Raw genomic sequence first — 27,437 nt, 5'->3', positions numbered from 1 at the left:
CCCTCTACCTAACAGAAATATATATGAGATTAGTAGGATCGGAATACTGCATGACAAGTGTGGCTCGGGCTTTAAGTGTGGACTCAAATCAACTTCAAATCCGGTTTAAAAAAATCAATTTCTCATGGTTGGACTAACCATGAGACCAACACAGAAATAGTCAATAATATAAATTAAATTTTTTGGCATTGAGTTCGAAGACTCCTTGAAATCGGTTCAGCTTGGCTGAAGGGCGAATGTATTAAGTTCAATACTATGGGCTATTTCTATTTTGGTATCAGGTTTTGGTCCTTATCGGCCACCAGTCCACTCTCGCAGAAAGCTGATCTCTCATGTGTGGAGAAAGAGCCTTGAGATAGGGATTTTGCCTGTTATCTTATTAATAAAATTATCATTTTTAAAATTTGAATAAGTTTGAAGATTGTCAACTAAGACAATTATTTGGATCTTGTCAAAATTACATGCTTTAGTATCATTGTATAATTTTTAGTATATGAGTAAAATAATGTATTCTACACGATTTTACGGAATATGGTAAAATGATACAGTACTAAACACATTCTATTTTTTGTGTAAATAAATGAGATAGTTGACAATCTTTTCTTATTCTAGTGCGGCATAACTCTTAGTCTGAATATGTAATTTCTCATCAGACTGATTCATAAATTCTAATCAGTATATCATCAATTTATAGGTATAACAGTATTTATGTTATTATTATAGAAATAAGTAGTACTATTTTTACATGAACACAACTAGTTCCAGCACTCATGCCATTTTCATGTAAAAATGGCACGAGTGCTGAAACTAGGTGTGTTTATGTAAAAAAGGGTACTGGTTATGTCTATAATAATTAAACAATTCAAGTAGCCCTATTAAAATACTCTACTAAGTATTTATATAGTATTACTTATATTATATTTACTAGTATCTATATATAATATTGAAATTGTTTTCCATGACGAAACACTTTTAAAATACCTCTGTTGTAATTTTGATACTGTATTTACAAGAAAATACTTTAAAAAACACTCACTTTTTGATGATAAATGAGGAATGCATCCTTCGAAGCGCAATGTATTCCTCATTTCTCATCAAAAAGTGAGTGCTTATTTAATCCTCACTTGGAAACACAGTGTTCAAACTACATCAGTTATAAATATTGATATAAAATTGTATTCCTGTTTTATTGAGACCTCAATAATGGATTTTTTTAATTTATGTGGAATAAATAAAAGTATTTATATAAAATATTAAATATTGAAATTGTTCTCCATAACGAAACACTTTAAAATACCTGTGTTGTAATTTAGATACTGTATTTACAGTCTCCGAAACTGGTCGTGTCATCAAAGAAAATAAAAGGGTACTAGTGATCATATACAAGTACTCCTACAGAAATAAATGAATTATTTATTATTTTCAGGTGGAGAAAGCAGTGCTGCTTCGTACACCACATCCCTCAGCACGGACACCCTGTACTGGGACCAGGGCCCTGACGGCAACGGCCAAGCCTCCAGGCAACACTCGGTCAAATCCAACTCATCGCAGCGTGGCCCCGTCAAGCCCAAGTCCTGGGACAACCTCACCACTAAGGCGTTCGGAGGCTACGGCTTCGGCTATGGCTACTTCGACCGTGACGTCAAGTCCCAACACACGGGCACCTCCTCAACCCGCAGCGCCAGTTGTACCACCACCACCACAACCCAACAGCACAACCGCACTGCTTCTCAGTACCAACCCGCAGTGCAGCCAACCAAATCGACTGAATCGCTTCTGCTGCCCAAATATCCCCCGGACTCGAGTCTCAGCTGCGAGTGTTTGGACGCTTCGGCCGCCGAAAAGTCGCCGCGCTTTTTCAGTGTGACGATGACTAATGGTGACTATTTCTACCAGAACGACAAGGCTAGTCAGACGGAGAGCAGGCGCATTGTCAATGTGCAGCAAGCGCCCGAAGTCACGCGCCTGTGATGCGTCTATCGCATTATTAGTTGGATAGAATTTGTTTAGAAACGCAGTACTGTTGACAAAATCAAAAAACCTTAATAATTATTAAACCTTGAATTATTCAAGGAAAATATTCGTTTTTGATTAGAAGAGTCTATTGATTGATTTCTATTGACAACACCATTTAATAATTTATTAAATATTATTTGAATAAATTTCAAGTTTATAACGTTCTTTATTATTAATATTTGAATACTGTTGGAAAAAAGTTTATTATATTATACTACATCAAATCTGAGTACTTGGTTGGTACATTTATCTGCATGCGCTGAGCATGTCATCTTTTCAGGCTATATTGAACCAGTTTATACCACTTTTAAAGATCTGTTCTATGTTGGAATTAACCACACCATTGAGTGAGTAGTAAATCATGTCGTATTTTCAATACTAATAACTACATTGTTTTGCAAATTCAATTGCATCTATAAAATCACGCAGATGTTTATTTTTGTATTTGGCCTTCTTACAGTTTTTCTCATAAATGATAGTCCTATTTATTTATTAATTTCTTTTCACAATACAAATATTACACCGATGTAATAACAAGTAGATGAAATAATAAGGCAACTCTTGTGATTTTTTACTTCAATTAGCCTAAGTTACATATCCAAGTTGAATGCAATTATTTTGCACTAGATAATTGAAACTTCTGAGATGCCATAGCAGAGAATCGAATACTGGAAGTAGACTTGAGATTATTAACAAACAATAGTACAAAAACTTTCATGTTAACAAACTTTAAGGACCATATTTATAAACTATTAATTCTTGAAACTCTCTTAGCGAAGCACGTTTTGGTGAACCAGAACTATTCTAAAAACTGATTTTACTATTCCTTTGGGATTCTGTTATTGTTTACTTGTAAGTCCTTAGGAATTTGAGGCATGTAAGCTATTATCAAGGAGGTTTTTTGTACTATTGCTTGTTGATAAATCAAGTCGACCTCTAATATTTTTTATAATAATTAGAATAAAAATTCCATTTTAGTGTTGCTATGGTTCAACAAGAAAAGAGTTAACAGATAGAAGTCACGATTTGGTTTCTATAAATTTATCGTTCTAATATTAAGTGATGACTGGAAAATGATAAGACTATAAGAATATGATTATAATAATTTCGGCAACAGTACTGTGACGAAGACAATACACTTTGTTTAGTATTATGATCATTGACCAAATGAGAACATTCTATACTCTAGTCAAAAATATTACCTTGAAAATATATCCAAAAATAATCAATTTCTATTCAAGCTGTTTTTGGATTGGCCACAATTTATTGTTGTTTCAATAAACGTTTCTTAATCATTCCAAATAATTATTCTAGTTATAGCAATTTTTAAAAAGAATAAACATGATTAGAACAGAATGTGGTTTTTATTGATGATTTCTGGCCCTTCACGATTATTTAGTTGATGTTATTAATTTATCGTACCTAATATTTGAAATGCTCTGACAATATTCATATATTATCCATGTTCTATATTTCTGATCAGTAATTCAAGTATTGCTGATTTTATGAGATGATCCATATTCCTATCGCGGGATTCAAAGACACGACCAGGTGGTGCTAGACTGCTAGCAGACTGAAGTGTGAAACGCCTTAGTCTAAGGTTGAAGGTTGAAAAACAAAAAAGTACATACAATTTCAACAGAATTCAGTTTAATAACTGATGATTACATAAAATTTAATAAACAATAATTATGTGACGATTCAATATCGGTAACTACTATTCTAGATAAGTAAAATATTTGATTAAAATACATTTTTGTCATGTTAAAAGTTAGAGAACTGGTTAAGATCTACAAGTATTTAATAAAAGATAAAATTGATTACAACCTCTACTATAAATTATCAACAGAAAATATTTCATGTTATCAAGATAATTTGTAGCATTATACCCTTAACCCTAATAAATTAAAGTTTCCACTCAGGGAAATGAAGAATATCGTAAACTAATAAATGATCATATCAGAAAAATACCAATTAAAATTTAACAATTTCAATGTAGAATGATAGAGTACTTTTAAATGAAAGTTGACTGAATAATATCATAAAAAAAGTAATTTTTTAATAGTATTTGAAAATTACACATTCTTTTGCTATCCTACATGAAGAAGGGTTTCTTACCAACTATATCTTATGTAAAATGTGTTCACTTGGCTCGTAATTACGTCTTGAAAACAAAAATTATAAAAATGTATATAATGACAATGATAAAAAATAAGTACCTAACTGAATAATACGAGCATTTTTAATGTGACGATAATACACAACACTACAAGCATCTCAGCGTATTACAAGTGATTACTGAAATGGTGATTGCAAAAGATATTCACGAATGTGAAAAAGTTATTTGGTTTCGAGCTAAAATAAACTTACATGAGGATTGACGAAAAGTCGGGTGATGAGTTTCTGATTGATTTTGGAGTGACAAAAAGGTTAACTCTTGCATCTTATGGAATGAAGATTTCTACATGAATCTTCCTCCACAGGCTACTAAATTTTGTATAGTTGTATAGCAGGAGCAGAAGTGTTAAAGGATTAATGGGGACCTAGTGATCTACCAACATCTATTATTTCCCAATGGGAAAACAAATGTATATTTGCAATTGTTACCAAAATAAATTGTAGAAGTTGATTTAAAGAAAAAAATGGTAAGACTTTATGGCAAAAAAATACTTCACCAAACTGGGAAGTATCGTTCAGTCGCTATCGACATTTACAGTCAATCTCTTGAGGATAATAGGATTAATTCTCTCGTAGTTTCACAGTTTTCAACTTAGGAAAAATCCTATTTTTTCAATCCAACAAGATTGATTTATCTAAGATATCTGACTAATGCCATTTATTAAATGCTATTGAACATTGAGAAAAAGCGCTTCTTCTAGAAGACCAGGTCTTCACAATGAAGCAGATAATGGAGAAGTGTTTTGAATATAACACAGATCTGCATTTATGTTGTTTTTTGACTTTGGCAGGCTTTTGAAAGTAACACAGATCTGCATAATGTTATTAGTTGACTTCCGGCAGGCTATGAAGAGAATCCTGCTTGAGCTTGGTATTCTCCAATAAAGTTGGTCAATCTCATAAATTTGACAATTGATGGCACAACAACTCAAGTAAAAATTGGAAATAGAATGAGCCAAACTTTCAATGTCACAACTGGAGTTAGGCAAGGAAATGCGCTTTCGGCTACACTATTCAACTTGGTGCTGGAAACAGTGATTCAGAAGCTAAGTCTGACAGGGACAATAGTAAATAGAACATTTCAAGCCTTGGCCTATGCAGATGATACAGTGTAGATATTTAGAAATAGAGACAGCCATCCTAAAAGATATTTTCTGTACAGTGAAGAGAGAGGCTAGAAGTCTGGTTCTGTAAATAAACATTAGCAAGACAATGTACCTGAGAACTTAAGCAAATGAGCAGAGAAGACTTGCAAACAAATTGAAAGTTGCAGATGATTGTGAAGTGGAAGGTGTCAGTGAGCTCAAGTACCTGGCACTGACTTCTGATAATCAAACTAGTTATGAAATATTAAATAGACTCATGATAAGGCAATCGTGCATACTAATCAACAAATTTTCAAGAGCAGACTCATTTCTCGTAAGACTAAAGAACAAATGTACATGAAGTTATTGAAGCTGTTTGTGACAAATGGATAAGAGACAATTGAAAGTTCTGCAGGAATTCTGCCATCTAAACAAACTTGTGACTAACGTATCAAAGGCAAAGGTCAATTTTCAAAAAAGCTATGATAGAACAAGGATAGTAACACTTCACTACGGAGATAATCCTTTGGATACTGTCAGTACAATCAGTTAATCATACACTTTACAATATTATTATTATTAACTCTTCAATCAATCATGTTTTTATTTTTCTAAGCTTCCAATAACTTTCTAATGCGTTCTGACTAATGCTATAAAAAATGTATAAATGACAGTGATAAAGAGCAAAGAAATAAATAAACTTTTTACAGTATATACAGTACATGTAAATGTAATTCACGAAAAGACAGTTAAAATAAATAATACTTGATGAGGAACTTAGGTATCAATATTACCATGTAATCACTTAGTCACCATGAAATAATGTAAAATAAGTCAATAACTATTATTTTAGGAGCTTAAAGTAGGCCTATGGCTGTGTGGATTTGATGAGGTATAATTTTTATTTCCAATGGAATCAACATGAAATAAACTTTATGATTCAAATGCATTGAAAGGTTTGTAAACAGAGCCAAATTACTAGTAGCACATCCCGTATTAGGATTCAGTAAAAGCACTGATAAATAATTTATGACTGAATGGCTGTTGACATAATGATATAGTGATTGAAAAAGAAATTTTGACTATCAAATATACTTGCATTGAAGTGATGTTGATTATGTTCACGTTTTTACATCCTATTAGAGCTAGCTTACAATTCAGAGAAAATATTATTCCTAATAAATAAAGTGATATAAAAATAATAGAAAGATCTCAAATAGATAACATATCAGTACATATGTGTATATACTGTTATACATAACAGTAAAGTAAGTATCATAAAAAGACGTCTTTGGCAGAAATTGATTAGATAAATTTCTAGACGAAATTAAAATGTCATAAATGCATCAACACATCAAAAGCACCCGCTTCTAATTTATTACTTTCTACTGTAGCATTTTCCAATATCTCTTTCTTTTAATGAAAACAATAATTTATTAAAATGTGATTGATTGAACTTCATATAAGATATTTAGTCAAGTGAAAATACCAGCGTACCTATTCAGATATAAATCACAGACTCAATTCTGTTACCAAAATCAAAAAAAACATTTCCCTTCATTGACTTTTCAATTTTTGATCTCTCCACAAACTACCCGCAGTCCTTCAATGTAGACCCTAGTCATTTATTTATGTGGAATATTCTATTCCAAGAAAAGCAACTCATGAGCGATTCCAAAATGGTGCCGCCAAGCATATTTTGAACTATGTTGAAACTACTGTATTCAACATGGAAGGTGGAATGGTAGAACGCTGGATTTTTAATATGCTTCAAAGCTGGATTTCAAGGTTTAAACAAAATATAAGGTTATAAGCTTAAAATGGTTAAAAATTAAAGGTTAATTATGCAATGGTTTAAAATGAATTTAAAAATGAAAATTTGAATAAAAAGTAAATAGACACATCACACTTGCAATTAAAATAATAACTTAAGAGTTCTTTAAAATAAATAATAAACTTCAACTGGATAATACTCTAATTAGAAAGTCCATAATTAATAACTTATTTAAAAAGCAATAAAGAAGCAAATAAAGGTACCCAAAACCTCCATTCATGGAAGACCATTCATTACCTACATAATAAAAACTGTTAATTACTCACGTTACTCCACACGGGGAGTATCAATAATTAACAGTATTGCAGTTGTATCAATAATTGAAATAATCAATCTTGAAAGAAGCTCAATTCAAAATACTGTTTTAGTAACCTATATTAATTTTTGTGCTTCGTCAAATACAAATTGAATTACATTCAACTGTGATAACTACTAAGTATTGGTTGAAAATTGCTCTGCTTAAGGCTGTGCAAAGGCTAAAAATAAACTTTCTACTCGTGATATTTTTCAAAGTTTTTCGATTTGTATATATCATCAAGCTATCAAAATGAAAAAGTTTTATCAGGAAAACATTTTTTTGTGGCCATTAATTTTTGAGATATGAGCGCCTGAAGTTTGAATTTTTCGACAGAAAATTTCAAATTCGGTAAGATATAAATCCATGAGATTTAGAGGATGGATGTTCATGGTATTGTTGATCTAGTAAAACAAAAATTTTCTGAAAATATCAATTTTTGAAAAAGTTATTCAATTTACCAAAAATAACTCAACTAAAAGTTATTTTTAGTAAATTGAACAACTCTCTTAAAAATTGATATTTTCAGAAAATGTTTGTTTTACTAGATCTGCAATACCATGAAGAATCTATCCTCTAAATCTCATTGATTTATCTCTTACCGAATTTGAAATGTTCTGTCTCAAAAATTAAACTTTAAGCGCTCATATCTCAAAAAGTAATGATCAGAAAAAAAATGTTTTCCTGAGAAAACTTTTTCATTTTGATAGCTTGATGATATACAAATCGAAAAACTATGAGAAATATCACCAGTAGAAAGTTTATTTTTAACCCTTTGCACAGCCTTAACGGATTATTTCAAGTATTACATTAAATAAGTAGCTGGCTAATAAGTAAAGTTACATCACAATAACGATGCGGTAAATAAATTACTAATTACAGTACGAATAGTGTAAAAAAATTGAATGTGATGGTTATATACTAGCTTAGCGAGTGATGTTAGAATATAGCTTGTTAGTGATGGGCTTGAATAATATCATTTATGTCTAAGACATTTTTTATAAACTTTGTCAAGTTTATTATTGGTCTTGATGAATGTTTGAACTAAGTATCGGGCGTGCCTGTTTTGAGACAGTGAGGAGTGTGATGATACCAACAGTGGCGGACAAGAAAAGTGTTACGATAAAACTTAGCATCACAATGTCCACATAGGTATTGCGGAACAAGTTTGAGACCCTTGTGAGACTTGCGAATGTGCTCTAAGAGCTGGGCATTTTTGGTGAATGTTTCATAGCATAGGCCGCACTTGAACTGTGACTTGGCAGTTTCAATTGCGGCTCCAGGTTTGTTCCAACTGATTGTCGAATATACTGGAGTGGTTTGTACTTTCTTGTTTTTATTACCTTTCCCTGGACTAGTTACGGACGTTTCTGCGGAGTATGTGACAAATTTTGATTGTTTCTTTGCCTTCAGCTCCTTGGTTTTTTCGGGCTTCTTTTTTGACTCCTTTGTTTCCTTCTTCTTTTTCTTGTCAAACCGGAAGAGATTCTTCCATTTCAGCTTTTTCTCCTTCTTGGGTGAGAAATTGTCGCGTTTTGAAGCGTTGAACATTGACGAATTCTCCTTGTTGAAACTGCTTCCTGAAGACGAAGAATCGGGCAGTTCAAATCTCAACCTGCGCCTAGCGCTTCGTCTCAACATGGTCGACGAATTGTTCAGGCTGAAAGTACTCAACTGATTTTTATTCATACTTTTCACCTCCTCGTTCTCATTCAAACCTTCAGGGTAAGATGTTGTTTTCTTCAATATAGACTTGCGCCTAGCAGATTCCATAGTTGCAGGACTGACGTTAGTGGTGAGTGCTTTCATTTTCTTGCTCAACGTTGAGCAGCCACCCTCATTTCTGCGGTCGTAATCCAACGTTTTCAAATCGTTACTGTTCATCATGACACTGGAGCACTTTGTTTTCACAGCCTGTTGGAACTCGGTGAGGTGTTTCTTTTCGATGTGTAGAATCAGCATTTTTGAGTGGCGGAGTAGTACTTTATGTGAACAAAAAGGACAATACGCGAATTTATCTGGGTTTGTTTCGGGAAACATAGCCAGTGCAGACTCCTGATGCTTCCTCACAATGTGTTTCGGTAATAAATCGCGTGTGTAATATTTAGCGTGACAAAAAGGACATGCATTGAACTCCACCTCGCCCGATTTCAAACGTACAACGTTCTTCAGCTCGTGAGGATGAGTTCCTTTGATGTGCTCTTTCAAGAGGAATTCAAGTTTGAACTCATCTAAGCAGAACGGACAGTAGAGTTGCAGAGATGCGTTGCAAGCTTCTGACACGAACTGGTTGGTGACAAAGCTGATGTTCATTGAGTTGGTTGAGAAGCATGGGGAGGATGCAGCCAGTGGCGACAAAGCACCGAGTGACAGGTTCATGTTAGCATAGTCGTGGTTCTGAAATTTTAATGGACAATTGTTGTTGATTTTTACCATGTCTCCTCCTTGGCGGATGAACGACGAGAAGTCCAGGTTCTCAGTGACTGTGTCGGTGCTGCTGTTGGCGAATATGTCCGCCGAATCGTTCAGCTTGTCCATCTTCCAACTAGACTATATTTTATTTCTGAAACAACAAATATTAGTTTAAATTCAAGAAAAGAACGTTCTCATTCAATTATAATAAACGTTTAGTAAGTTCAATAGATCAAAATCAATTTCTAAATCAGTGATGATCCATTGGCCCATATGAATAAAACCAGAGCAAATGCTCATGAGCAAAAGCATTGAGCATAAGGTTTTGCTCATGAGCAAAAGGTAGAAGCAAAAGCATTTGCTCATTTTGATATGAATAAGCTTTACCTTATGCTCCTGAATTCTGGAGCAAATGCTCAAGTATTTTAAAGATTTTTCTTCAGCTGATTCACTTTTGTAGCCTTACTTTGTTTTTATAGCTCACGGAAGCGCTAAATATACAAGTAGGGTGCACCGCTTGTGTTTGCGTCGTCTGCTCTGTTTTCTATTTATGAATAGAGTTTCAGGTTAGTTGAGTTTGGAATTTTGAAATAATAGCGTGGAAAAATGTCATCTCTATAATAATCTTCAGCATATTCTTATAATATCAATAGCCTTCTTATTATCGTCTACACTCTCATCTTCTTAAATGCCTATTTCCTATTTTGTGATTGCTATCTTTGTAACAGGTAGCTTTTGTATTTATTCTTTTGTAGGAATAATGGTGATATATATATCATGGTTGAATCTAAAAAGAGTTTTATAGTTCTCAACTGTTGATTGTGATCGTATCTGGTATAGTTTCCTCTTCCTCATACGAATTAGTTTTACTATGAACAAAAGGTGATAAGCTGCTCTAGACTAGACTCACCTTTTTTGAAGCATTTGCTTCAAAAGTTGGGCAAATGCTCTAGTTTATTCATACAATTTTGAGCAAAAGCTTTTACTTTTGAGCAAATGCTCAAAACTATTTTTTTGATGAGCATGAGCAAAAAGTTTTGCTCAAGTTTATTCATAGAAAATGAAGCAAATGCTCCATATTTTAGAAGTATGAGCAAATGCTAAACTTTATTCATATGGCCCAATGATCAAATATCATTCTGTCAATGTTTTATATAAGATTTAATTTGATTGTTTTATTATAGTGTGTTACAATAAGGACCGAATTCACCAAAACAAAAATTTGGTTTGAGCGTCAGTTGATTCTAGATAAACAAAACATCATATTACAAAACCAATTCAAAATCATCTGACTTAGAACCAATTGCCGCTCAAACCTAGTTTTTGTTTTTGGTGAATTTGGGCCTTAGGGCCACATGCACCATCTAAGCTTAACACTAATTTAGTTTTACTAGAGAATAATATTCGCATTTAAGTGTAATGGTGCACACAGACTTATGCATCAGTTTCACTTTTCATCAGCTGTATTTAAAAACAGATAATATCATAATAGCATCAGCTGATGAAAAGGAAAATGTGCGCGTTCGTGGCGTATAAGTCTGTACGCACCTTTACATTCCGGGTTTGAACCAGCAGTTCACCAATTTCCATTTGAACTGATATGGTACCTATGGCTTTAGTGAAGAATGTACGTTTGTTTTCCTTCTACTGAAAGAATTGAAAATTACGATACTAATGATAAAATAGTCTCATTGGTGTGAAGGTAATTGGTTTTAGTAATGTTTCATGTAAGTTATTTATTAGGATTTATTTATATAGGATTTATAAATATTCATCACTATAATTTTGTAAGTTTTACAAAGATTGTGCAACATAAACTTAAGGGTAAATTAAAAACTACCCTAATAAGAGTGAACTATGAACTTCAAATTTCTTTCCTATCTCTCTAGTGGTGTTGCATATAAGATATATTACTATAATTTTTTGTTCACTTCATAGAAAATAATAACCTAACGTTACTGTTTCACTATAACTTAAAAAAATGCAAGTTTCCACCAATTCATTTTTAAAATGTTACGAGATCCATTTTTGCTATAAACAAGTAAGTACTATCTGCATTCATAAGTATCCCTTGGACGTATCGAAATTGAAAAATAACGTTCTGCCTTGATATGATATACTATTCATGATGGTACTAGTGGGTCCACATGACCCAGGCTCACGACTAACGTCAGAAAAATTTAGAAGGTTAAAGATAAACTGCATTTCAGATCACATAAATCTTGTTATCTACCAGACTTCTTAAATCTTAAAATACTTTGTATTCTTGAAATAAATTTAATCATTATTATAGAGTTATATACTTTTTTCAGTTCCTTAAATGCTACGGTTCATAATATCAAAGACAACAAATAGACAACTTACGTGTATCCTTTCTCTATGATATGCAGTAGAGGCTACTAAGCAAATAGAAATATAGCAAAAATATCAATCAAAGATGAATGCAGAAATGTGCCGAAGTTACATTTAAATTTTCATAAACATATTGACACTTTTTAGTTGCCTTCAAATATAGATTGAGTCGAATATTGAAAGCTATATACTAAACTTTTATTAATAGGACTAGAGTGGTACAATTTTAGTTTAGAACAAAAATTCTTTAACTTCAATTAAGATCAATTATTATCTTTTATTAAAAACTATTGCCTGCAAGAAATCGCATCTATTTCCTTCGTTTAATTTCTAATTAAAATCAGGAAGCCGTCTAGACTTTATAAATTTGTCTAATGAAAAACATTAGACCTATTTTATAAAACGTGGTTCTTACAAACTGTCACTGTGCTTACCTTCTCAATCTTCCGTTACGAATACATAAAAATTAGTAACTATCACTTGATATTCCTACTTTTTCACTACACAAAGCAACCCATGAATGAACAATCATCTAAACTTTATTAAAAAGGAGTTTTAATCAATTTTAAAATAGAAAAAAGCTTTTACTGTATTTGAGACATTAACAATTTAACGGTTAAACTTGAGCGGCTCACAAGAAAACGGTTGCTGTTGGTGGGGTGAGGTCGTTTAGCCGTTGGGATTTGTCACCAAGAACAGGTGCACCTCCAAAATAAACAGCTGTTTTGTGTCTTTACTAATATCAGTTAAAAAAATAGACGTTAAATCGATATTCTATCAATTCAATATTGAAAAATATTTTAAAAAATAAAATAACATGAAACATGGAAGAATATCATCTTGTTAACAGACTGCAAAGCTTTGTACAAGCTATACTCTTTTTTCAATCTATTCTTAAAAATATCATTAGGTTTTTCCTGTGTGGAAATAAAAACAATGTTCACATTTTCAATCAAAATATCAATTTCACTTCGATTATAATCTCATTTTTCAGAAAAGTAGCTTCTCGAGCTTCTGTTGGTCACACTGTTTTACGCCTGCGCAGTGCACACATCCTATGACACAGCTGAGAGATTTTATACTTCTTTTTCTAGGTTAGCTTGTTTGTGTTTTGCAACAAAATTTCGATTTCGAAAAATCGAAATAGAATTTCGATTTGTAGCAGTTTTTCTTTTATTATTTTTCAATGTTTGTAATTCAAGTCTAAAGTTTAATAGATAAGTGTAAAATTTGACAATCAGATGGATAGTCTAAATATTTTCCAAACTATGAGTGTTCATAGTGATAATCAAGTTTAAGGAATGATTTTTGGATAACTACGCCAAAGTGAAGTTCTTGTGATAGTGAAGTGAAAAAGGCTAATATTCGTGTATATTTATTTAAAAATGAGTGTCGGTAGGGGTCGTAAAATGAATGTGGCGTTTATAAAGCCTGAAGAACCAAACTTTATTAAACGTATGAAAGAGCAAGCAGGTTATGTTGAAGGTCCAACTGTTGACACAAAGGTAGGCCTAAAGCTTTATACAATGTTTTAAATAATAGTCCAAAAAGATTTACAAATAAAGTTTGTTTTAAAAACATACAACATACTTATTAACCTGGAAGATGGGAATGTCTGAATTAACTTACAGTATGAAGCAAGAAAGTACAAACCTAGCCTATAATTTTGGTTGTCTGCAACTAAGCTCTTATTCCTGTACTCTTGTGACTGAGGCAGTAAGTTTTGCAATGTGCTTTTTGAATGAAGCAACATTATTAATCTTTATTCTTACATTTTTATATAGATATTGACAAGATTCTATTTAGAAACATTTATAAATGATACCTTTAAATTTTTGCTAGTAGAAAAGAACCAACTATTGACAGGGTGCTTGAAAAGTGAACTCACCAAATATATGTTTTCCTGTACATGATCTTTTACGTTAACCCCCAGTTGATATGTTGAATCTCTTATCATCTTTACTTATAATCTATACAAGAAGCGTTAGAAAGATTTGATTATTTTATCAGCAAAGAGGATAGAATATAATAGCTTTATATTGTCTTTGCTATCAGTTATTTGAATTTGAAATAACAAAAATATTTATCAACTTTTTCATTAATGAACTTGCTTTCCTGGATAGTTCTTGTCAAATAAATAAATTTTCATTTAATTAAATATTTGTCGTTGTAAGGGGAAACTAGACAAAATATCTCAGGAGGTAAAAAATTATTGAATGATCAAGACCACAAGACTGTTGAAAACATTTTCTATTATCTTGTATACATACAATACACTTGAAGTCAAAAATTACGTCAAAGCCAAAACACTTTGTTATACCACACTTTTTTGAGGTAGATAGAATACAGTCAAATTCCTGAATTTTTCACTTGCTCACAAGAAGCTTTAAAACACTTGGGCTTATTTTGAAGTTAAAATTGAAATCTTTTTCCAGATTGGGGGGAGCTTACTTTTCCTGAATACCCCTGGAACGTCAAAGCCAAAACACTTTGTTATACCAAACTTTTTCTGAGGTAGATTACAGAAAAATTCCTGAATTTTTCCCTTGCCACCAAGAAGCTTTAAAACACTTGGGCTTTATTTTGAAGTTGAAATTAAAATCTTTTCTCAGAGTGGGGGAGCTTATTTCTTCCTGAATACCCCTGGACCGTTGCGTCCCGGAATCGATTGTTACAAAAACAGCACCAAGTGGACCAATAGCTTAAAGTGGGTTCCGAACTACCAGGAAGCAAATTTTCCATAAATTATATTAAGAGGAGTTGATTCTTGATTAATCACCCTTGCTACGGGGGTAACAAGTGGATCTTATCAATTAGCACTAAGTCTATCGCTTCCAATCCACATATTTACTGTGTGGGTTTGGTCAGTATTTCATTATTGGGAAACCTTTTCTATACTTTTTCAGGAAATGTAAATATGGAAAATTATCAGTATTTAACAAGCAATTTCAACTAACAATTCGCAACAAAATACGTTCGTGACACTATCTGATGACAACGCCAAACGCGTTGAGCTCTGTAACCTAGAATTGTCGATGTAATATTTTCCACCCTTTTCTATTATGTGTATTATTTCCATGTTATATTCTCTACAATAGGATTGGTTTCATTTAAAAAAGAAGCTCTGTAAACTATTATTGAAGATGTAACATTTTCTATCACAAGTTTTCAATGTTTTTACTACATAAATGAATATGTAGATGAACACACCTACATACACAGGAGATAATCCTTAAAATCATGACGACTCCTGCAGCCAGAGGGCTGCTGGGAAGACGGATAAAGTAAAAAAGTAAAGTACAAAAAAATTGTTACATTCAAACCGTTTCATGTTTCAGTTTATTTTATACTATTTTCCCAATAGCAATAGTATTATTTCAAAAAGAAAGTCAATTGTATAACCATTGTAATCTTCAACATTCATTTACAGAGAGAAGCACTGCCAAACCTGGATGATGACGACCTCCAGGATCGTGACGAGGATAAACCAGTTGTTGTAGTGCTGAAACCCGGCGACTTGTCTGAGGAAGAGGCATCTAGATTACAAAAAGAAAAGGGTAAGCACTAGTTGGAAATCAATATGCATATTTTAAAATTAATTGTTTGGTGTCTGTACAACACTGTAGATTAGCATTCTTCTCCTCAAATACAAAACGTATGCTTCATCTTTGGAAATTGATCCCAATCAGTCGATTGCATTTCATTGTAGTTAGTAATCTATTAAGAAAACATTCGTCTATGAATATTCTGGGCATTGGTGGTGCGTTATATTGGTAATAGTATTATAATGGCATCATTTTGCATAGAATAAAACTAATTTTGTCGTGATATGCACGGAAAACCTATCACTCCACTCAACAAATTTGCTACGGTACAGATCTTTCTATTTTCAGTTTTCATTACTGTGTTTTCCGATTCTCCAATATTCTCCGAACAAGTACGTCTCATATAAGAATTCTTCTTATCTTTCCATATGAGATTATCATTGCTTTGCCAGCTTTCTGACTTTCTAGAGTCTGAGGGGAGCTCGAAAATTTTCGCATCCCAGTTCTTATTTTTCTTTAAATCGTGCTCCAAGAGTGGTCACCATTTAACCTTCTCCAACTGGAAAAAACGTCACGGTGTAACATCATACTTCATAGGGGAACTTCATAATATCAGATTTGCATGGATCGTGAATGCTTGGATTAAACATGTGCTCCAAAGCCATTAATCCTCTACTATTATATCACGTTCAATTAGTGTTCCCTTATGATGGATTTATCAATAATTGCTTTGAAGACCCCTAGAAATATGAGTTTAAGATCTTTACTATTTCTCGCTTATAATAAGAGCTACCTGTAACTACAGGTGCCTAAGCTTATATGCCTTAGAATCGCCTTTGAACCAGATCCAGTTGATTAGATACCCAATGAGTTAAAGTCCACTAAATTAACTGAGTTATGACCTTCTTATCACTCCCAACAGTCCAAGGCTCATCTAGAGCTTTAGTTCCATTCACCTATCATCATCCCTCTTATCACTTACGCACAAGCCTCAAGCACATATGAGCATTATCCTCAGCAAAGAAAATACAATACTATATGTATACAAACTAATAGTTTATTTCATATTTTATTTTTTCCAACCTGTTCAATTAATACAATTATTTGATTATACATCAAAAATATAATTATTTTAAATAATTTATAAAAAAATAAATTTCGCTAAAAAATCAGTCCATTTAATTTTGCAATTGTAATTTTACCGGTATTATAATAGGCATTAATAAATTATGACAGGTCTAAACAGCCGTTTGGCGAAATGCCGGCCTCGACCACTATGAGCGCTAGTGTCGTTCAAACCATGAACCAACGCGTTTGAGTAGAGTTTGGTGACGTCATCTCACTCTAGGATTTCGGACCAGTCTCATTCTGTTTTGCCGTTGAGGGGAGTCCGCCTGTATTTGAAGCAAGAGAGAATCGAGAAAGGAAGAGAGTGGATGAGAGAGAACTCGATGATTGTTGGGAGGGGGAGTAGTTCCCCTCCGCTTTTTTCTACTCATTTACTTTTTCACTCACTCTCTCGCTCATTCTTCTTTCTCTCTATCCCGTTCACTCTCTCATTCCGATAATTTTCTCTTTCCTCTCTTCACCTCACCCACTCTCTCTCTTTTTGTACATGAAACAAAGACAAACGCCCGCCATTTTTATACGTCCCCCATTCCTTGCTTATCTCCCTGCTTCTCATTCTCTTTTCATTCTTCTTTTTTTGAAATGAAAACAATTCTTCAGCGATGAATCCACTCACTTTATACTCGCCTTGAATAAATACTGTATAATATTTTTCATCAGTTTTCTGATGATACCTAAATTGCTCAGCATGGAATTGAAGTTGGAATTTTATGTTTATTGGAAGAAAAGTTATTATTCATTAAGAAAAATTAGGTACCGGTAGATAAAAAAGTGGTTGAAGTTGCCTTCATAACTATAGTCTCAGAGTAGAGAACATTATATGAGGCTTTTGGTTAGCCCGAGCTCTGCAAGGGTCTATTTAAAAACTTGACAAACTGAAATCTTGACCAACTGAAATCTTGAAGAATTCAGAATAGGCCTTCAACCATCCTCTGAAATTAAGAATCACTATGCGAAATTTCAAGTTAATCAGTTCAGTAGTTCAGACGTGATGATGCGTCATTCGTGAATTTCCTATCCCGTTCGTGTGTAAGCCAATTCTTTCCTTTATTATATTATAGATTTTATTATTAGTTTTAGGTCTTTATATTCGTAAAATAATTCAGTATCAAGTTACATTACAATGTTGATAACATTAGCAGGCATCCTTTCTTACTCAGAGCCTATTCTAATTTTGAAATGAACCAATCCGGCGAATAAAAACAGGAACAGGGTTATCTTGATTCCTAATGAAATTGCTTCTTTATTGCATAGTTTTTTTTAACATAGTTGATAAATAATGATAATAATTTTCATTGATAATTTAATCTACTTTGTACAGTAGTCGTATATAGTTCGACAAATTGAATTTTGCAGTTTATTGGAATTGTTAAACGAGGTTTAACTTCAATGTGTTGAATGTGCATAGACAGAGACAACTGAATATAAATCACGCTATCTTTTCTCCAAGTAGCTGTTCTCTTGACCCTACATGTGTGCTTGTTCGAAGTGATCCGAATAATATAAAATGAAATAACGATAATTACTGTAGTCGGAAAGTTTTATTAGTCGGACTCAACATGCTGGCACCAAAGAGAATTATAATGTTAAGATTCTATACTCTCTGGCTGGCATAGCTCACCGTGTTATGATATTGCAACTAGGTTATGAATGAAAACTAGGTTTAGAACATCATTTCTACCACTAAACATTGAATTGTTCTTAAGGCAAGGAATGATATAATTCTGGCAGCCGGCCGCTGAGCACTCAGTTTAAAATGTGGTGAAAAACTTATGATTATAAGCTTCATAGGACGGTTTTTGAAAAATGGCTTTTTTCATATCACGTAATTTTTCAGAAGCTTTCATTTGATGTAAGAATCAACTCAATATGATAAGTGGTTACTTACTAATTTGGTAAAATAACTGTTGAGAATCGTTAATTTGGTGAGAACTATTATGATTATTACAAAGTTGTTTTTAATGGATAATGAAAATTGCTTGAAGTAGTTCGTATCCTTGCACTGGCTTGAAGTCGGCAGTCACACATTTGGAGATTGGGGTGGGCCGACTGGACGATTACATGATGAATGTGTTGAGCCTTGAGCGAGACAACAGACCTTGTAGCACGGTCGCATTTAAAGGGGAACTGAAATCTGCGGCGTGAAACTCTTTAAAGCTGATCTATCTGGACCGAAAGCGTCGGTTTATCTCTCCAGTGTCGGATGCGAATGTAAATATCGGCCACGTTTCTCACGTAGTTGGCAGCACCTCTGCCAGAAGTGAATCGGTGTCTGGGGAGTTCACAAACACCACTGATTTCCCTTTGTGTGTTACACTCACGCTCAATGGCAAAAGCCGTCTTGAACATTTGCTCTTCTCGTCTGTCTCATCACTTTCATTCGTAAAAATTGTTAAATTAGACCTTGAGAAATAATTTTCATTGATGTTTGTACGTAAATTACAGTAAAAGAGTATAACCCCTATATAACAAACTCTGATGAGTCTCTGTTGTAATCTCCCTTTTTCAAATACCCTACGTATTCGTATATGACACCATGTTAATAAATACTTGAGAAATAATTTTTATTGATGTTTGATGTACGTAAATTATCACAGTAGAAGAGTATAAGCCCTTTATAACAATCTCTGATGAGTCTCTGTTGTAATCTCCCTTTTTCAAATACCCCACGTATTCGTACATGACACTATGTTAATAAACACGTGAGAAATATTTTCCATTGATGTTTGATGTTGGAAAATTACAGTAGATTACAATACAATTACAATAAATTTAATAATACATTCAATTCCAACAATGTTCTTGAGTGTTAATCTAGGTGCGGTATATTATTCAACCATGCTTTCATCAAATAAAACAGAATACAGTTTAGGTTAATTTCGAAACCCTCCAAATTATTCACTTACCCCTCTCACAAACTCCCTCCCTCCCTCTCTCTCTCTCTCTCTCTCTCTCCTCTCTCTCTCTCTCTCTCTCTCTCTCTCTCTCGTTACAACCATAGCTAGATATCTTTCTTGGTCCATGAACGTCTTATGATGCATAAGATCACGTCAAAGATTAGACCACCTACTCACATAATAGAGTCAAAGTCAATAAGTTAGTGAATGATATTGTCAATAAGTTTTAATGCCTATATGGTTTCATCAGTTGTAGAGCATTGCAGGTCTATGTTTATGTTTTTGAAGGGACGAATTCAATGATCCAAAGGTTCAAAAAACCTTACACGTCAAGCGTGTGTCGTTGCAGGTCTAAGCTGGATTCAGGCAGCTGAAATAACTCTTCAACATCAAAAAAGCAGAGCCACGTATATAGACTTTTTTTTAATTCTATGGTTTCCATGTTCCTAAATTTGATAAGTAAATGTTTCATTCATCTTGCCCTTCCTATCGTATAATAGTACTTCATTGGAACACATAAATTCAATGTCAACAGAAATAAACTGCTACTTTGCAATGTAAACAAACCATCCAAACTTTGGATACCAGACACATTCACCTATCATTCTCTTGTATCTTCTTCGTCAAACAATTTCTCGCGTGCAATCGTAGTAACATCGTAAGAACGTGTGTGAACTTGGCCCGAGATTCCCAACTCACAATCATTATTCGGATTCCGACAGTGGGACGAGTGAGAGATGGAAGGTCTTGAATAGAGACTTCTTTCTAAAGATATAGTGTGGAAGCAGCGGCGTCGGCGGTGGCTGTTGCATGATTGTGAGTGGCCTCGCTTTGTATCCGGGTAACCAGGTCACGGTCGCTGTCATTTGCTCGCTCTCTTGCTCTGTGGCTGTGTAGTGCATCATTGTTTTCGCCGCCGATGCATTCGATTCGCCTCTCGCTCTCGCCCCGCCACGTAATTGAGAGTGCGTTGCCCCTGTGTCCGACCGGTTCAATTTATTATCGTTGCTTCCTTCCTTCCGATTCACTGCTGCAGCTTTATAGCGCCTCACACACGTAAAGTAGTAGTAGTGGCTAGATTGATGATTTGTTTACATGTTGTCTGCGAAAAGGTGTCGTGCTTGAAGCTGCAAAAGCGTACTTATCGTCGACTACAGTACGTAGAGGTGCTTTGTAGAACCATAGAGAAAATAAGCTATCATAGAAATTTAAGCTATCATAGCTTATACTATATTTTCTCTATGGTTCTATAAACCACCTGTCTACTTTTACGTTATCTTATGCTATCTTTATGCTTTTCGCTGTCTTTACTCTATGGTAAAACTGAGCATGCATTCGAATGGAATGATTTCTATTTGATGATCTTTTATTTATCATAAACAATAGTAAGATTTTGCCTTATATGTGATGTATTTGCAATTGTTTATTGTTCTTCAAATGTGTCCTGTTGAGTTTTGAGATGGACTCGCTCTGATTATACATTTGGGCTAAAATGGCTTGTAGCAATTTAACATCAAATTAGTAAATGAATGTTCATAATATATAGATTGTCCGAAACCAGTCGTGTCTTGAAAAAATAAAAGGGTACTAGTGATTCTTAAAATCACGTTGCTCTGTTAAAATAATAAAAAAAGTTCAAATATTTTTCAAACACAGTTATTTATCTAACTTTCTAAGAGAAATAGTATGATTGTATTGTGCAAATAATTCCTTTTTTAGTGCATGTATCCTACCAATCTTTATTTTTTGACTAATGGCTTTCGCAATACTATTTATTTGATCAGTAATTTATTATTAAATGTTCTATCGGCTTGTATACTACTTAAAGTAGTACTGTATTCAAATCCGTGTTCAAATGTCCAGATATTTTCTCCTGTAATTTTCATGATTTAATCTTATAAATATAATCTTATGAATAGTACCCGCTTTTTTACTTTTATCATTTGAAAAGATCACATAATTTCCAATAAAACAGTACTTACATTCATTTGTTAAATCAACACGTGTTTCAAGGTGGTGAGCCCTATCCTCAGCATACTATATGATAAAGAAGTGAAAACAAAAATTCCCTTTTTTATATTTTGCATAATATAACTCATATAACCTCAACTTTCAATCATTGTTTTTCCTTTTTCCATAATCCTTTGAGGAACAAGGATGCTTCGTATTTTTTCAGGCTTCCACACCAATAATAATCAAAAAAATTGCAATGATGCCAAGAGCTTTGAAAATCATGTATTGTGTGAATAAATTTTTCTCTACGTAGAACAGACAACACTTCTGCCCGATTGCATAGGAACCTGTTTAATTTTAATCATGATTAAATGCAACGAGAAGTGTTTCTGAGAAGACTCCTCTGTTTGGTTCTAGTGGCTTTTAATCACAGTTAAAATTTAACAGGCTTTTGTGCAACCTTGTGTATTCATTTCATTAATTTCATGGAAATTTCTGTGTTTCAGACGAGGAGAGCGGCCCGGCACGCCTAGGAGACCGCATCGTGTTTCGGAAGCCAACCAAAGAGAAAGCCCCCACAGAGGAGACGGCAGACCCCCGACAAGACGGCAAGAAACGATCTTCGGACAGTGACAAGTCCAAAGTCAAAAAGCACAAGTCTTCCAAGCAGAAGACTGCACCTTGTCTATCGTTTGATGCCGATGAAGAGAGCTGAAAGTGACCGGCTGAAGTTATGGTAATTATCGTTTACTTTCATAACTTTGAATAGAATAGAATGATTTTTCTTCTGTTATCTTTTGCATTTATTTTTTAATCTATAGTTGTATAAAGTTGATGGAGAGTAATGAGTTCTTTAGTAATGGGGTACTTCCATGAAATACCAAAAATACTAATACAAATTTCTCATTTTATTATATTGTTCTCACTTATTTATTGTTATTTTCTATTTTTTATTATTACTTGAAATTTTAATTTGTGATTCGAAAAAAGAAGCCAGAGAATCTTCATTAAATTTCAACTAGGCTTCTAGGCCTATATTTTGGTCATGTGACTCATGAACGGCAGAACTTTCACATTTCAACTCATGGTTTGCTTGACTACAGTGTCATCATTTATTATTCTCGTTCAACATCTTTCAAATAAGGATCAGAATTCAATTACATAATACTGTATATTCGCCGTTTGATAAAGTTGAATAATTAATCATAACATAATGCTTTTGTGTTTAGAGCCTATAATGTCTCGAATTATAATTTATTCATGCGTTGGTAATAATGTATATTAATCCAATAATAATTATTGTTGATGAGATAATATAAAGTAATTGATGAAGCTGAGTATTTAGCAAAAAGGTCAAAAGAAAGATGGCGGATATTTTCAGGGGGAGACGAAATCAGGTCGTTCTTGGGGAGAAATAATATTACCAGAGTGCGCAAGCGTAGTGTGTGTGAGAGAGATAGACGATAAATGGAGAGAGAGAGTTTGTAAATAATAACGTGGGATGAGAAGGAATTATTTGTGCGAGGGGGAGTGTGAGGTGCAAGAGAGACGAGTTGATTGCAAGGAAGAGAGAGTGAAGTGGTGAGAGAATGTTTGTGGGGACGCGTGCGTGTGTCTGCGCATGAGCAGAAGTTGGTTCTCTATCTCTCTCTTTGGTTTTACTCTGGCCTCCGTTTTGAGCATCGAGAGAGATAGTGAAACTTGCGACTGAAAATTTTAAACTCCACGTTCCCTTTCTCACTCCTACATTATAAGCCGACTATCTCTCTCTTCTCTGTATTTCTCATCAATCTCACTTCATTCTCTATTGGTCTTTGTCTGTCTGTCTCTGTCTCTTTACGTTCCGCTCCCCTCTTTCATCGTTCTAGAAGTGAGGTCCCCTTCATTCTGTCAGCATTCCTTATGGATAGCACCAATGCTTCTCCTTCAGCCAATGCTGACAGTTTGCTCTTTATTTAGATTCACCTCAAACTGGCAGAGTTCCCTATAAATAGCATGGATGCTCCCCATTCGTCCAATTCTGACAATATAAAGGTGAATCTCACTATAGACCTGATTATCTAACTTGTTCGCTCCCCTCCTGCTTCGCCGTTCGCTTCCCTCTTTGTTATGTTTCTACTATCTCTTTCCTTCTTCCTTCTCCTCATTCTCCACTCTTCTGCGTTTTCTCATTCCCCTCCATTCTAGAGCTGATTATCTACCTCACCTAAAGTTCAATTTGAAAGAGACAAAGTGAGTTTGCTATGATGAAGAGAGAGTGAGAGAGAATAATTTGATCGAGTATCGCGTTCTTTTCTTCTCCTTTTTACTTCTCTTCTTCTATTACTTATAACGTTTCCTCTCTCAATCCACTCCTCCCTTCTTCATTTCTGTCTGTGTGTGTGTGTGTCTGTGTTGTGTTCTCTCAAACAGTTCTTCTCTTTTTTTGCTCCCGCTTACCTCTCTTCTCTTCCCTTCCAGTTCTCCTCCCAACTTCCATTTCGAAAATATATTCTCATTACTCTTGTTTTATCTCCTCTCTTCCCTCTTTCTCACTAACTTATCTCTCTTGTCTCTACATTTTTTTAACAATCTCATATTCTCCAGCTCTTAATATTCATCAGATAAATTCAATAATGTTACATTTCATAGGAGTTTTATCAATACTCAATACTTTTCAATTATCTCTCACACACTCTCTCTCTTTCTCTCTCTCTCATTCATTCTTTCGCTCTCTAAATTAATAAATGAATCTAATTTCTTTCTCTCATTCTCTCTCTCTCTTTCTCACTCTATATGTCATACTCTGATACACGGATTTTTCCTCTTCCTGTAGTTTTATCGTTCCCTCTCCTTATCTGATGATTGTGGAATTTTTAAATGTGTATCGGTAAAAATTTCATTGCCCCCCCCCAAACTGAAATTGCAGTACTACCGCCATATTGTTGAAGAGTGACGCAGTGCTTATGGTTTATTCTGCGTCAGTGTTAGTATATTCATATTGTTCTGTTGGTAAGCCTGTCTGTAGTGTTGGCAGTGTTGCTTTGCAGTTGGCAAACCTGTCATGTTATGTCATCGACAAAAATATTTTACATTATACTTCAATGCAATAGTTACTTCAATGAGAAATAATGTTGAAGTACATACTCCACTATACTTCATAGAATTCATTTTTATGTATTTGAATGAAGATAGTCAATCGAAAAAATACAGTATTTCAAGTAGTTCGTTTTAATAATAATATAATTTAAAGAAGTCAACAAATCTGTGTATGTAACTTCATTTTCATGATAGACGTTTTTAAATTACTTTCTGTTGTTTCTAAAAACTTGGAAGTTTCGAAAAAATGTATTTTTATGATTATTTAACATATTCAACTATAGTTTGAGTACATTTTGAAGGGAAAGTATCTGCTTCAATATATTTCTTTCAACAGCCCCTCCCCCCGAATTATGAATTACTTACACTGAAGCACTCAAGTCATAATCAATTTATTTATAACATTTTTCAACTCTCCACGGATACAAAACCTATTGAAAGGAATAATGTGAATCCGTGCTATAAGAGTTGTAGTCAAAAACTCTTTGAAATGTGTTAGTATACGATCAAATCTTTTAATAGAATTTGTCCAATTTTGAAGAAGACTTTTGAAATCTTCAAAGCTCTTCGAGAAGATGGAAGAGACTGGAAGAAAATTGACAAGACTTTAGAAGTCGTCTCAAACATTGTGCAAGATTTGATGCAATTTGATGGAGTCACGAAGACGATTCAGACGATTGCTATTTGTTCGTTTACATTTCCACATCTGGGGAAGACCGTGAATTTGATTGAATTTTCAAGACATTATTTGAAATAGAATGAAAATATTCCTTAGTAGGCGGAGATATGAGTATTATAAAATCAAAATTTGGGCAGGACATTATGAGTAGCCGATCTTTGGCTCATTTCTTCATCTTTCTCCTCTTCCTCTATTTTCATTCTCATTGTTTTTCCCAAAACAATCTGGAATAATGAAATCATGCTAAAATTACTTCAAGTAATAAGTCTCAATATCTTTCTCGATAAAACTATTAACGCTCACTAATTGAAGATTGGCACGCACCTAAGAGCTAGGCGACCTCTGAACTCATCAGTCAAAGTTGTATCGTAATTTCTTCATTTCGCCCCTCTATCAATCATAGGAAATTACTAACTGCACGTAGTAGTTTGGGTAGATGGTTACAAGTTTTCAAGTATATAGTAAGGTCCACGTTATAATCACAGTATTTGATCAACTTTGGTTTTGCTATCCTTGTCTGTCATTCGACAAAGACGGTCTTACTATCCTTTTCCAGGTCCACAACGATGCCAAGTATGTTTTTGACAGTGTAGTAATATAATTAATTAATGCAGAGAATCGGCATCGCTATTCTTCTATATTTATCCACTGCCATTATAACGTGGACCGCACTATAGTTATTATTTTCTTTCCGACCAATATCTTTCACTGTTCGTTGTATTTCTTCTGAAATTACTCTTCTGTTCAACTTCCACAGCTTTTTCCGTATATCTAATCAAGGCACAGATTTGAGTAAGAAGAAACTTTTGAATGTTTGAACCAATAATCGAGAATTTTCGAAAAAATATGTATTCCCTTTTGTTTTGCAGGTGAGAAACCTCATTGGTCGGCAACTGAAGATCAAATGGATGAGAAACTGATATTGTACGACAACGAGTGTATTTGCTGGTTCCTCCTGGAATTACTGAAATGGAAACTATTGAATTGATCCTTCACGTTGAAGAGTGATTATCACTTGTCAGTACCTAATTCGTGTGATTTTGCACTCGTTACGTTGTGGAGAAATGTACAAACGTGGCGTGTTTCTTATTACGTGATTTTAACAAAATGTTTTATACTATATTAGTATTTATTAATATTATTAAAACATAAAACTATTCAAAAACGTTCGTTTCTATTTTACACCTTACTTTCAGTTTTCCCTTTTACTGGTATCCTCCTTTCCAGTTCCTTTCTCATTTTTCCAGAATATAAGAATAGTCTATCCTTGTAATCCCCAAGATTCAACATTCAAGAAATAGGCTAGAGAAGAAATGAGTAGGCTACATTATTAGAGTAATGTAGAGTATTACTTTTCAGAGTAATAAACTTTACATGAAACAGTAGGCCTACTTTCACTCCATCTTCTCAATTTATCTAAGCCGCAAGACATACATCACGCACGCTCGAATACTAAGTTCAATGTTTTCTTGAGATTTATTGTAGTTTACTAAGGCAATAGTATTGTAAAATCCTATGTAATGGTGCATAAATACAAAGTTTAACATAAGAAACGTATATTTAACACTTGAACGCCAGTCACAAGTAGTGACACGATTTTTAATAGAGATAATAAAAATACTTCAAATTATAGCTTTTAAATACAGTTCTGTAGATTACTGTACTGAATACAGTAGAATAATTACGATCGAATTGTAACCAATGCACGTCATTCAACCAATAAATAGTTAATTATACTGTACTACGATATTTTGTTTAATTTTCTGAAACATTTTCATCATCAACACACCTATATTGATCGTCCTCATCAATCAATTGAATGATTAATATCATTCTCTCGTGAGAAAATGTCAGAAACGTATTTGAGTCTTTATCTATTTGATTTAATAGTTTATTAAATAGATTTATAATGATTTAATAGTAGTAACTAGTATATGTTACGTTTCAATAGAATGATCTATCCAATCTATCTGAATAATCTAATA

At 33.7% G+C, this 27,437-nt stretch overlaps 3 protein-coding genes across 7 annotated transcripts in view; 2 read left to right on the top strand and 1 right to left on the bottom strand.

Annotated features, from left to right (window-relative positions):
• Nucleotides 1–3,372, top strand: part of LOC111048685 (homeotic protein female sterile) — an 81,230-nt gene extending 77,858 nt beyond the window's left edge. For 4 of the 5 annotated variants that reach the window (XM_039430320.1, XM_039430321.1, XM_039430319.1 and 1 more), the window contains one exon: nucleotides 1,427–3,372. In XM_039430320.1, coding sequence (XP_039286254.1) covers nucleotides 1,427–1,971 — 545 coding nt within the window. In that variant the 3' untranslated portion in view covers nucleotides 1,972–3,372. The remainder of the gene's footprint in view (nucleotides 1–1,426) is intronic. The other variant, XM_039430322.1, reaches the window with a different exon arrangement.
• A 4,782-nt stretch (nucleotides 3,373–8,154) lies between these two features.
• On the bottom strand, nucleotides 8,155–12,831 carry LOC111048942. The gene is made up of 2 exons (XM_022334931.2): nucleotides 12,607–12,831; nucleotides 8,155–9,971 (listed from the first exon to the last, which is right to left on the bottom strand). The coding sequence occupies exon 2, from the start codon at nucleotides 9,944–9,946 to the stop codon at nucleotides 8,453–8,455; it is 1,494 nt and encodes a 497-aa protein (XP_022190623.2). The 5' UTR covers nucleotides 9,947–9,971; nucleotides 12,607–12,831; the 3' UTR covers nucleotides 8,155–8,452.
• A 131-nt stretch (nucleotides 12,832–12,962) lies between these two features.
• On the top strand, nucleotides 12,963–26,617 carry LOC111048675 (uncharacterized protein KIAA1143 homolog). The gene is made up of 4 exons (XM_022334608.2): nucleotides 12,963–13,677; nucleotides 15,603–15,729; nucleotides 22,202–22,431; nucleotides 26,322–26,617. The coding sequence occupies exons 1-3, from the start codon at nucleotides 13,558–13,560 to the stop codon at nucleotides 22,408–22,410; spliced, it is 456 nt and encodes a 151-aa protein (XP_022190300.2). The 5' UTR covers nucleotides 12,963–13,557; the 3' UTR covers nucleotides 22,411–22,431; nucleotides 26,322–26,617.
• Nucleotides 26,618–27,437: the final 820 nt, after the last annotated feature.

This window comes from Nilaparvata lugens, chromosome 6 (assembly GCF_014356525.2).
Source record: "Nilaparvata lugens isolate BPH chromosome 6, ASM1435652v1, whole genome shotgun sequence".
NCBI lineage: Eukaryota > Metazoa > Arthropoda > Insecta > Hemiptera > Delphacidae > Nilaparvata > Nilaparvata lugens.
This window is presented reverse-complemented; position numbering and strand designations above follow the sequence as displayed.

What these genes read in the sequence shown, in the direction of transcription:
- LOC111048942 (XM_022334931.2), bottom strand. Translation starts at nt 9,946, where the DNA reads ATGGACAAGCTGAACGATTCGGCGGACATATTCGCCAACAGCAGCACC.
- LOC111048675 (XM_022334608.2), top strand. Translation starts at nt 13,558, where the DNA reads ATGAGTGTCGGTAGGGGTCGTAAAATGAATGTGGCGTTTATAAAGCCT. An exon ending in GTCCAACTGTTGACACAAAG is followed by an intron (nt 13,678 to 15,602) that starts GTAGGCCTAAAG and finishes ATTCATTTACAG; the next exon opens with AGAGAAGCACTGCCAAACCT. An exon ending in TAGATTACAAAAAGAAAAGG is followed by an intron (nt 15,730 to 22,201) that starts GTAAGCACTAGT and finishes TCTGTGTTTCAG; the next exon opens with ACGAGGAGAGCGGCCCGGCA.